General features: G+C 33.2%; 1 protein-coding gene across 1 annotated transcript in view; it reads left to right on the top strand.

Moving 5' to 3' along the window:
* Positions 1 to 12,995, top strand: part of LOC148303905 (uncharacterized) — a 47,479-nt gene that overhangs the window by 23,102 nt on the left and 11,382 nt on the right. The window contains exons 3-4 of the mRNA XM_088269165.1: positions 10,131 to 10,236; positions 10,951 to 11,104. Coding sequence (XP_088125291.1) covers positions 10,131 to 10,236; positions 10,951 to 11,104 — 260 coding nt within the window. The remainder of the gene's footprint in view (positions 1 to 10,130; positions 10,237 to 10,950; positions 11,105 to 12,995) is intronic.

The raw sequence follows: 12,995 nt of genomic DNA on the forward strand, positions 1-12,995 counted from the left end.
GTTATTTTTTACTTGATTACTACTTAAGTGATCACTTAACCAAGCCTATGACGGTCGTAAGATCTGTAAATGCCCAGACTTCCATATTCTTCTTCATCTGTGTTGAGATGTAAAAAATTAATTAAATATGTCAAAAAACACGTGATTTTATAAAAGAGAACATTTAAAAAAACTAAAAGCATAATTGATAATAAACGTAATCGATTTATTAGTAAGTCAATATTATTTTTAATTTTTTTGTAAATTATTACGATTATTTATTTCTTATTTTACCTTAAAAAATACATATTGTTAAGCCGGTCTCGCGATTTAGTGAATTTTTCATTTGAAATATTATCAATTACTTTCAATAAATAAAAATATACTTAGCATCGTCTGCAACGTCCAGAACATAAGACCATTTTTAAACACGCAATTACGTGTAATATGCGAGTATATATTTTTCCTTTATAGATATGTTGACGTATTATATCACAGTAAAAGTTTATATATCATAATTTGATATCAATCATAAACTTCCTGTAATAAATAATATTCTGGTTTCTCTAGAAAGTTAGGCGGATAAATATAATTTATATCGAACCAGATGTTTAGTGGTGACCTCATATCGGTAGTGAATAAAAATCGTCATTACTCTAGCTTTCTATCGGTATCGTGTGATCATCTCTGGCAGTATCGGATTTCATCCTATCGAGTACATACACGATGTCACAGTAAAACGGTCAGGTGATGAAAAAAGTTAAATAAAGATTAATTTTTTTCACTAATAAGTTTCACCTACTGTCAACCTGGCGTTTCTTTAATGAACGAAAATGTATCCATTTTTAATAAATAATTTACTTAGAAAAGTAAAAAATAAAAATTAAAAGAATAAAAATAAGAAACAGCTACTACCCCTTCTTCAACCTTCAACGTCCCAAGGACCCAACTCTAAAATTTAGAATTAGCTTCACATACGGTGTTTGAAAATGATGCGGAACACATCGAAACACGTGTCACAGTAGATTTTAATAAATAGTGGTATTTACTAAGTAAAACATTAATTGAAAATGGATAGATTTTACCACAAAGTGACGGGCTAATCAATTAATGTACGAAAATATAATAAAAATATGGAGTTTATCCAAATTTATCATTTTTATTGTTTATTAGGCTGGGTTTATATGGCATACATATCACCGCCCTTGCTGTAGTAATTTACGAAAATGGCGCTACATAAATTATCCAAATTTATTATATATGTATAAATATATATATATATATATATATATATATATATATATATATATATATATATATATATATATATATATATATATATATATATATATATATATATATATATATATATATATATATATATATATATATATATATATATATATATATATATATATATATATATATATATATATATATATATATATATATATATATATATATATATATATATATATATATATATTCTTATTTTTTAATGGAAAATATTATTGTTTATTAAGTATACTTATATACATACTGATATTTCAGTTTCACGCTTTTTGGTAGGCCAAAACGCAGGATTGGTCATCTTGCCTTCATGTAAGTAACGATCACGATAACACTGCGTCAATACCACGGGACCCTAGCTTATATTTTTTTATTGATGTAGTTTACTAGAAAAATATGATTTTTACTACATATGTAGATACAAGGGTGAGAACGGCCCCAACTATAATTCATATATTTTTTTTAGACTTACAAGGTTACAATTGCTAGAAGGTCATTTTTTTACAGGATTTGTGAATACGTCACGTAAATATTGTTTGGTTTGTTTTGTACAAGTAAATAATTGTGTGCAACGGAGCCTTATGAAAACAATTTATTAGTTTAGTAAATTCTGTAAATTCGCGTTTGGCCCATAGCCAAGGCACTTGACAAACAAGTCCTAAAGAAATGTTTTAGCATTACATTCTTCCATTAATGCGAATGTTGGACGAAGCCGTAAGTTATAATAATATGAAGAATGAATCCAAAGCACAACTTAGTTTCCAAGGTTAGGGCTTGTTTATCAACTGAATCAAGCGTTTGAGACTGAAAAGTCACTAGTCATTTTGAGATAAGTATGAAAACATCGTAAAAATTTTGCGATATTTTCATTTCACTTATTTTTTAAAGTTTAAATAAACATATGGTTTTTGTTACCCGTTTCCCCTATTACAGAATCAGTCAATATTAATATACTTTTTTTGACATCACAACATAGATGAAGAAGAATATGGAAGAATCTAGGTATTTACAGAGCTTATGACCTGTTATAGGCTAGTAGCCATTAATCAACCTATCGGTGTATCTTAGCCAATGACGCTCGCAAGCCCTGTAAATGCTCAGGCTTCCATATTCTTCTTTATCTATATTAAGATGTCAAGAATGTGAAAAGAAATTTAACAATAAGTTAAATCATATTCTCTAATAAATCACGGGTACCGCGTGCCATAAAACCCAAAGCGAACATTCGTTGAACATAACGAGATTTCCAATGTTAATTCATAACTATTTTCTTCTTCTTCTTCTAACCCTTATCCGTACCCAATGGTGCAAAGGGCACTGCATCGTACAGTAACAGTGTCATCTTGATCGTTAAATAAACAAAGGAAAGGTGATCAGCCTTGCGCTCCAGGTACCAGTCCAGGGTTGAATAAATATTAGAGTGAAAAAATCACTTATATTTATTTGATGCCCCGGGAATCGAACCCGGGACCTCCAGAATGGTAGCCGAGAGCGTACTGACCATTACACTACGGCGAACCCATATTTACCTTTGTAATATTTCATGTATACGATAAAAAAAGGAATAAATAGTATCGCGAACTCTCCTACTGCATATCGATAGGTCCGGGGAGATCTGATGAGAGACCCGAGAGGCCGGCCCATAGAGGCCGCAGTCGCGCTGTCTCGCGGCTCCCTTGACCCAGTGGAAGACCAACACAGATGAGGCGACCACTTTCTCCAGACTGGTTTCTAGCTTCTCGCGCCGTGTGTGCATACTGTGTATTTACACTCCAACGCCTAACACTCGAGTGCGTTATCCCCATATTAGCATACGAGCGCGTCTCGCAGATCGTAATGTTCTATCCCCACTTCAGGAAAAAGAAAAACAATTCACAAATAATACTATGACCATTCATCGGACATTCTTCTTTTTCACGTACATGTAAAAAGAATTAAACTAGTTTGGCAATCTATTCATTATAGATATGGGTGATCGAATCCCAAAACCGAATTAAATAAAAACCTCTTTGAAAAAATCGTTAATTTAGTCGATTGGAATACTAATCGCATATTCAGACCCAATATTCGATAAATCGCAACATAATTTTCTCTAAACCCAGGTAACATTTGACTTAATGGTTTTTTGTATTAAAATACGATTTTTGTATTGGACAAATAAGTTTTTCTTCCAAACAAATATTATATATGCTTCTGAAAAGAAATGAGTTACTGAAAGATAAGGAGTTAAAAAATTCATTAAATTATTTTTGCAATATACGAGTATGTAATAAAAAATCAAATTCCAATATATTGTATATTCTAAAAATAAATGAGCGTGGATACACGTCTAACCCTCAGCGCGGCCGAATGCGTTCTAATTTGGACGCTCCAGATCTCGGTCTTAAGCTAAAAAGAAACATAATCCGAAGAAAAGTAACAAATACCATCCGAATTTGGTGACTGAATGAAACAATTATTCATTAGTCACATCTCTAGATCACATTGACGCATAGTTTTAGTAAATACGCCAACCACTGTGTATAGTCTGCAACAGGTTTGATGGAAATATAAAGAAACAACTTAAATATTATATATTTTAAATGGACATAGCAATGTAATACATGATACTTTTATCATAAAATCCTAACTAACGAATGACTAATTTATCAAAATACATTTTTAAAAAATGCAATTAAGAATAGGAATTAAAACTCGTTAACGTACTAACAATACAACCCATATTTTTCCCAAGCTCTTCACGGTTTGAGGAACTTTGCAAATAAAACGAATAGGATTTTAATAGTAGTATATTATAACAAATCACGTTTATCTTCTTATTTTAATAATACACTTTTCGTAAATGATTAGTTTATGGAAAAATAAATATGTATGAAAACATCACGCGTCGATGCTTCTTATATTGAATCTGAAGTAATAATAAATGGATATAGATTGAGATGTTTCTCAGTCACCGTTTTTTCAATTACTACATAATCAGACAGATACAGTTCACTACATTATTATAATATATTAACCTATTAGTGTTATTTGTATTAAGTCGTATAAAAGGCATCTACAATAACGTGTTTAACCGTATTAGTGTCGAAGAGCGCGATCGCGCTTCTAGATGGTTCTATTAGAAATGTATGGAAATAAAACGGTTAATCACTCCTCTCTCTTTAAATACAGAAATCGAATATAATTAATATTTAAATCATTGACTTTGTGATTTTACATTATATAACGTACAAAATAACTTAATAAAAATCACAATATTTTTTGTGAATTTAAACAAAATTATAGTTCTATTGAAAATGTATTGCACTAAAATGGTCAAAAATTTACTCTCACTTCTTATTCTTTAAATACAGAAATTTTATATAATCAATAATTAAGGCATAAACATTACTTAAAAAATAACTTTGTAAAAAAAACTAAATTTTTTGTAATTTTAAACAAAATTATTTAGTCGCACAACATTGAATTTATCATGTCGCTGGAAACTTCTTGGCTGGCTTATCCCATTTCTTCGTTTCTTTAAATCCCTTTCGCTTCAGAAAGAGGATTAAATGATTATCCTTGCTTAGCTAGATTACATTGTAGACTTATCGCGCTCATTGTTTATTATATTATCATTATCGGTTTTGATTTTATCATTTTTGTTTGTTAAAAACACTAAAAACAAATAAAGTCGGTGAAGTTGGGTGGTCACTCTACAGCTAAATAGACGTGTGAATAATAATGTATAAAGTAACTAATTAAATTAGCCGATTGCAGGTCGTAAGCCCTGTTATTCGGGTTATGGTCTAGGGGTAGTGCCGCGGTTCTACTTTACAACATTTTGATTTCTATTTTGATAACGGGACGTTTAGGCATACGAAAATACAATAGTAAAAAATGAAATATTTGTGTAAATTATAAAAACATTAGTATTTTTTTTCATTAACTGATTCGGCAGTCACTTTGTGGTAATATCTATCCATTTTTAATTTAAATTACTTAGTAAATACCACTATTTCTTAGTATGAAATTGAATGATAAATACAATAATATTTATTTTCATTGATTCGGCAGTCACTTTGTGATGATTAATATCTATAATTTTTTAATTTAATTTTACTTAGTAAATACCACTTTATCTTAAAATCTATTATGACACGTCTTTCGATGTATTCTTCATCATTTTCAAACACCGTATATTTCAAAATGATGCGGAATGCATCGAAACACGTGTCACAATAGATTTTATAGTGGTATTTACCAAGTAAAACTTAAATAAAATAAAACTCTTTAAAAAATCGAAATAAGCGATTAGACTTCATTACTCATCTCAATGGAATTTTTCAACCATGTTGAGATATCTAAAAAGTCTTGATAACCCCACTTAAAGCAAATTTAGCATTTGTGAACAAAGATTTGGACACACTCAAAATATTATTTTACATCACATTTATAAATTGGGTTCATCAAACTACGATTCGCCATTAGCAAATGTTCTGCAATGGTAGACAGAATTGCCTCAATGCTTACTTGTCATTTTGCCAACGAAGTTTTCTCCGTACCTCGGGTCTATTGCGACACTATTCTTTTGGAACGAGTAATTATCGCAAACTATTAGAGTTTTTACTCGCAAGACAATACAGTCGAGTGTTGCAGATAGTGACGGCTTGTTGCGTCAAATTCTTCAACTAAGAACATGTCCGGCGAAGCGCGTTGGGACGTTCTCTAAGCGCGGATAAAAATACAAAAAATATACGTAATCACGATTTTATACGATACACACGTGCGCATTTACGAGTATCAAATGCAAATATCAAATACTGCCTCAGGTACCAGTCCAGGGATATATAAGGTTTTCACTGCAAATTGGACGTTTTACAATCGAAATTGTCCCCTCACAAATCAAATTGGACGTTTTACAAAACAAATTGGACGTTACATTGCATTTTATGAAAAACTTTGAATTTAAAAAAATACATATTCAAAGTAGTACTCGTACCTATTGAATACTTGTCTGAAAACTTCAGCACACATGACTATGTCGGCGCGCCGCGTAGGTTTGCCAACTTGAGGTCTAATGCACTAATCAATCACACTTTTGTATATTGTATGTAATAGTAATATGAATATATTTTAAAAAATTCAAACTATTTCTAAAATACAAGAAAACGTATAATTTGATTTGTAAGGCGTCAAATTTCATTTGTAAAGCGCCCAATTTGAAGTGAAAAACCTGTATCACCCCTCGAGAGTTAGATACGCACTAACAGGCATATTGGCACTCCGTTGCCATGGCCACTAAATGACGTTAACCATTCAAATAACACGATTCTACCAACACATTTTCATACAAATAGAGTATTGTAATGTAATAAGTAGGTAACTACATATTATTAAGTATGGACCGATGTAAATGTTTTTAGCCTTGGCCAATTTCAGTCCTTGCCTTAAAATTCCTACCTGCGTTTAATAATATATCATCGAGCCTAACTACTGCGAATTATTACCACCAGCTTGTTATTCTAATAATGTTTGAATGATGCACTTTTCAACCACGATAATTATTCAATATAATAACACCGTATAGGAGTATGTGTACTGTCGACAATGGAAGTAGTATTGTCAAAATAAAATAAATTAAGGTTCTCAGGAAAGATAGTAATATTACAGGCGTTTCTTGTGAATGTCTTGAAAATTTTTTTACACAAAGAGGTCATTCATTCTATAGTCTGGCCGCTCGGACAGAATAGGAATTAATAAATGATGTGCTATGTGTAGGAATAGAAAGTGTTTTCTCTTAAAAAGTGGATAGACTATGATCGGAAAGGTGCATAAAGTTTTTAACAAGGTGCAATAGGATTTTATAGAATTATATGTACTTACTTTTATCTTATTTATTATGATTATTAATTAGGTATTAACTTTGTGGAAAAACATGATTTATTTATAAGCATAAAACTCTTTTTGTACTTGAGTTACTTTTATTTTATTAAGTAAAAATAAAAATAAGAAATACCTATTACCCTCTCCTTCGTCCTTCAGCGTCCCAAAAACAAAACTCTAAAATTTTAGACTAAGTTTCACATACGGTGTTTGAAAATGATGCGGAATGCATCGAAAGAAGTGCCACAATAGATTTTAAGAAATAGTGGTATTTACCAAGCAAAATTTATTTTTTAAATTTTTTCTGATCAAACTGTACAGTACTTTAACCCGTAAGCTGCGGATCGCATCTATTGTCGTTTTTTATAGAAGTACCGTTGACTGCGGATCGCATGCATAGTCGTTTTTCAACTTTACGTACTTATATCAACACCTACGGATAATTTTTTGCACTTAAATTTGGTTCGAGGCACGGATAAATTAGTTCTCTTTGATTTATTGTCATAAAATATCAAAATTATTTTAATTTAGTGTCAACTTTATCGTGAATACTTTCGGTCGGCTCGTGCTCCGCAGATACGACACGACAGCCGCGTCTTCTATACAGCCGCCATACTTTAGGCCGCCAGTCCGTAAATGTTAATATTTTTGTGTAAATACACCATAAAAGCATAATAAGTAAAGTGCATTGTGTACTGTGAACATCTATGATGGATATCCGAAAGTTTCACTACAAAAAATAGGCAAAAATATGCTTTTTTTGTCAAAAATATTGTAATGCAAAATAATCCAGCACGGGACGGAAAGTTTGACACTCGATATCGAGCAGCTTAGAGGTTAAAATGTCACTTTTTACCCAGTTTTTCTACTAAATACGAATATAATATATCATATTTTACAATAGAATGATTATTCTGCGCGTGTCTTATAACGGAATCCATTATGTAAACATTTTAAAATGAATCTTCGAGTGTAGTAATCAAGTCTGTTAATACACACGCGAGGATGATTATAGCTACTGATAAATAGTTTGATCGGTTGCTGGTTTTGCGTGATTACTGTTTTTTTACAAACGCGTTGAGTGAATGAAATTTATAGGATGCAATACAAAACATCACGAATACTAAATCCAACATCTTACAATGTAATAAGGTAGGTAGTTTAAATTGTAAATATCATGCTTGAGATGAACGTGCGGCAAAATGTTTTATGGTAGATGTTCAAATGGTGATATAAGGAAATAATGAAAGCCTGAGATAAGCATTATCGATAAAATTAAGAAAGGCCTGTTGAGATGGTTTGGGCATGTGAATCGAATGAGTGAATAAAAAATAGTAAAACAAATTTATGAGGCGAATGTGATTGGTAATAGAAGCAGAGAAAGACCGAGGAGACAAACTTAGCATGATCAAGTATTTCAAAAAAAAAAAAAGTGGTCAGGTCGGATGGGTATTGCATTTATTATTTACCTTGCTTATTGTGTAACACTGCGTTTATATGACGCAGTGCCCTATGCACCATTGGGGTGCGGATAAGGGTTTTATTATTATTATTGTGTACAAGGTTTTTTTAGATCATTAAGTGGATTTTTGTTTCTTCTAACTAAAAAAAAAGTTTTATTTTAATCAATGTTGGGAACAGGAGGGATAATCTAGTGTGGGCCAATCAGGAGCTTAAAAATCGGCGGGTAATAATAAGGAGATGCATGAATGTGTAAGAGACGAAGATTGTTTGCAAAGACAGATTAGTATGGCGTTCTATTTTCTCTGCCTTTCCCTGCAAAGAAGCGCGTGAGGGTTAGTTAGTTTTTTTTTACCTGAGTAATTTTCGTCTAAAACGGTTATTAGATCAAGGATCACAGATTTTTGTAAACGCTTTTATTGTAAATGGTTATTATGCCGTTGTGTGTCGACACATCGTTTCAGGCTCCATTGAAGGGGCTACTATCTGCAATGCGATCCCAGGTGGGCGGTATTCTATATCCACGTAGTTAAGTCGTAGAATAAGCACGTTTTCTCAAACACACCAAACTTTATCCTCGAGTCGAGAGGGGGTGCTCACGACACGATACAGAAGGTATCTACCTGCCTATTGAAACGTCACACTGAATTTAGCATACTCGCACACCTCTTTTTTAAATTCCCAGTCAGTATGTTAGTTGTTATGTACTCAGGTGTTGTAAGATGACCAATAGTAACTCACTAGTACTTTAACTTTGGTTGATTGTAAATAAGTATTACCATCTACAGTGGCGTGCAGTTTTTAATTAGGCTAGGCTAGGTTTTTAATTAGGGTTGGATAAAGATAAAGCATAGTATGCCTACTACTGGTCGTGTTTCTATATGAGACTCGAGTAATCCAGGGTAGGCACTGCTTTTCTGCCTATATAGAATGCATGCCTCCGACTATGTAGCTCTAAGAGAGTGACTGGTTTCTAGGAGAGACTAACCTAGAATGCGCTTGCCAGACTATGCGGGTATGCCCACCATAGTCACCAACATGTCACCAACATAAATATAGCCACATTCCCACATACCCATAAAGTTAGACCATTATTCATAAAGTTTTAGCAAACAATACAGTCCAATATCGTACTAACAATCCGAAGGATTTAATTCTAAATTAAATATTTTTGAGAACATTTAAAAAAAAATTGAATGAAACAATCTGATTATTTCTTGAATGTTTTTGAATATACTTTGTGGCACATTTTATAAAACTTTATAAAATAAATCTAAAACTTTGTTTCTAACCACTTTGTTACTTTTCTCTTTTGGTGTTTTTTTCTTTTTTGTTACTTTACTCCAACCGGTTTCGTCTAGCACCTTGATGTTCCAAGGTGATACCAAGATATGTACATCCATCCCCAAAGATGACAAAGTGGTAAAAACAAAGTTTTAGTTTTAATGTAAAAAGTTTTAACCTGATTTGAATTGAAGCTAGTACACTGAAATTCCATTATCAACTTAGACTGATTTAGTATAATTTTGTTCCAGCGATGACGTAGACCGCTCTAACCTCCTGGAGCAGTTATCTTCGATGAACAGACCATTGCAGATATCACTGCGGAAAATGATGAAACTGATGTCGCAGTGCCAACAGGTAACTATGTTAATATAATTGTCAAATTATAATTTCAGTAAGCAGTTATTCTATTAACCTCTTATTACTAATGTTATCATGATTTTCATCTGATGTGTTTGATCCCATTAAATGAAGAACATGAGGGCCCATCATTAAAGGCCTGGGGGTCCATTATTGTTTGCCCGTAGGGCCTAACTTAAATGTTGTATACATAAATTCATTATATACGTATGGTAAAATAATAAACCTAAGTGGTCATTAGGTAATATAGGTATGTATTAGTTATTAATAATTATGTGAATGTAACGCAAGGTAACAGGGTTGCGATCTTTACACTGTTTACCGACAACTTATATCAAATTTCTTCTTCTAACCCTTATCCCCACCCAATAGTGCATAGGGTACAGCATCATATTGACACAGTGTTATCTTGATCGTTATTTACGTGAAGGCAAGATGATCACTCCTGCGCTTCAGGGACCAGTCCATGGAATATCAAATAAATATTACAGTGTAAAATCACAAATATTTATTTTCACCCCCCCTGGGATTCGAGCACGGGACCTCCAGCACGGTAGCTAAACACACTAACCACGGAGGCGGACAATATAAAACAACTTATGTAAAATATATCCATTTGGACCCGATTGTGATGATTTAGTCACTTATTTATTGATCAGGTCCCGGAAGTGTGGAGCGATGTTTGAGTGATCGGTGTGTCTGTTTCCGCAGGTGGAGGGGGTGGAGAAGATGACGCTATCTTCCCGACAGCAGGAGCAGGAGAGCTCGGGGACGCGCGCGGGGAAGCGGAGGGAGGCGGACCAGGAGAGGGGGAGGGGGATCCTGGAGAACAGCCCTCTCACGCTACTCAGCGGAATCCTCCCAGGTGAGCTGTTGTTGGCAGCGGTGAAGAGGCTAATTTTATCAAATCCTTGGGAAATAGAGAAAGAATATTATTTTCTTGAACGTTTTTCGCAGATACTTTGTGGCACATTTTGTAAACTTTATAAAATAAAACAACTTTGTTTTAACCACTTTTTATTGGTACACTTTATCCAACCGGTTTCGACAAGAACCTAGTGGTCATCAGGGTTTATGTTGGCTTCCGGGAGAGGCTGATGAAGAGCTCCAACCCCATCATAAAGCGGCTTGTGGAGCACAGATGGGGACTGGACATGTGGCGGCACTGGAGCACAGTGGACATGTGCGTTTGCCAGCGAGCTAATGTTCATCTACATCTCTCCAAATTTTTTTTTTCTTTCACCGTTTCTTTTCATTATTTTTATTCTTATTTGTATATTATTTTTAATTTCATTGTATAAAAAAATGTTGTAAAACATATATGGCTGACTAAGTATTGCACCCACCACTTAGTCAAGCTGGAATAAAGAGTTATTATTATTAATATTATTATTATTATGTACTTGATTCTAAAACATTAACCTAACTTTAACCTAACTATGAGTATTTCAATGTTTTAGAATTTAGTACATAAACCCCGATGATGACAAGGTTCTTGTGGAAACCGGTTGGATAAAGTGTACCAATAAAAAGTGGTTAAAACAAAGTTGTTTTATTTTATAAAGTTTAAAGAATATTCTATTTATGTTACATATAACGATTGCCTAAAGGTGGGACTGACGGGGTTCATTTGGTCGTAACGTAATACGTTACGATGCGAGCATTCGTATAGTCAGTACAGCGAGCCGAGTACTCCATTCTTATTCAGATGCTCACCGCGAGCGACGTTACGAAGTTATGAAGAATGCTCCGGTCAGTCCCTACCTCAAAGTTTATTACATATTTGGAACTTTATGCAAAATAATCCGGTTGGGATCATGCGTACTTCTAGAAGTCACTGCCAAACAAAAGCTTTCTCAAACCAACCATTGATGGCTCCAGTCAACTCACGCATAAAGCGTAATGAGATTTATTAGATATGTAGGAGTTGCCGTGGCGTAGCCAAGTAGACGATCGACTGCGAAACTGGCGTTGCGGGTTTGATCCTGCCAATTGCAAAATGAATTCAAGAAGTATTTATTTTCAATTGGTCCGGGTGTTTGTACTGTATTTTCCATATCTACCTTCCCTTTCCTAACTATCCTACCCGCAGACAAGCCTCTAAACAATATGGTTTTTGGGTTATTTCTTCAAAAAAATAGTTCAAAAATTTTGAGTACTGTGTTTGTCAATCATAGTGTAGAATGGTGAATGTTACACGTTTGTAAAGTGATCACTTAACCAGTCTATAACGGGTCATAAACCCTGTAAATAACTAGACTTATTATATTCATATTCTTCTTCATCTATGTTGAGTTGTCTAAATGAGAAAATGACGTTTGCCAAGACGTAATTCTAACCACAACCATTGTACTACAAAGGGGAACAAACACTTATTAAATGTAAAAAGACGAAAATTTGATTGTTGAAATGACGACCGTTTAGAGTTCGTACTATTTACAGATACATATGTATTATATTTACAATATATATACGGTTTATAATAGCGCAGTGATATGAAAACAATCTTCCAAACCATTTACGGGTACCATTTAATTTTAAATGGGTCGTTATTAGGACCATTAGCATTGGAAAAGTAATAGGACTGTAATAATGGAGCCAGTTGTAATAATAGAAGATACTTACTATTGAATGCTTTTTTCGTTTTGTAATAAGTAACGCAATATTTACTTGAAGCCCAATGGGCTTTGTAGTAGTTCGTATTTGGTAGCTAATCGCGTAAGTGGACGTCAACCGTGAAGTTTTTATTTTATTTT

The sequence above is a fragment of the Brachycentrus maculatus genome, unplaced genomic scaffold (assembly GCF_059751285.1).
Source record: "Brachycentrus maculatus isolate JH-2025_06_01 unplaced genomic scaffold, ASM5975128v1 h1tg000340l, whole genome shotgun sequence".
NCBI classification, from domain to species: Eukaryota; Metazoa; Arthropoda; class Insecta; order Trichoptera; family Brachycentridae; genus Brachycentrus; species Brachycentrus maculatus.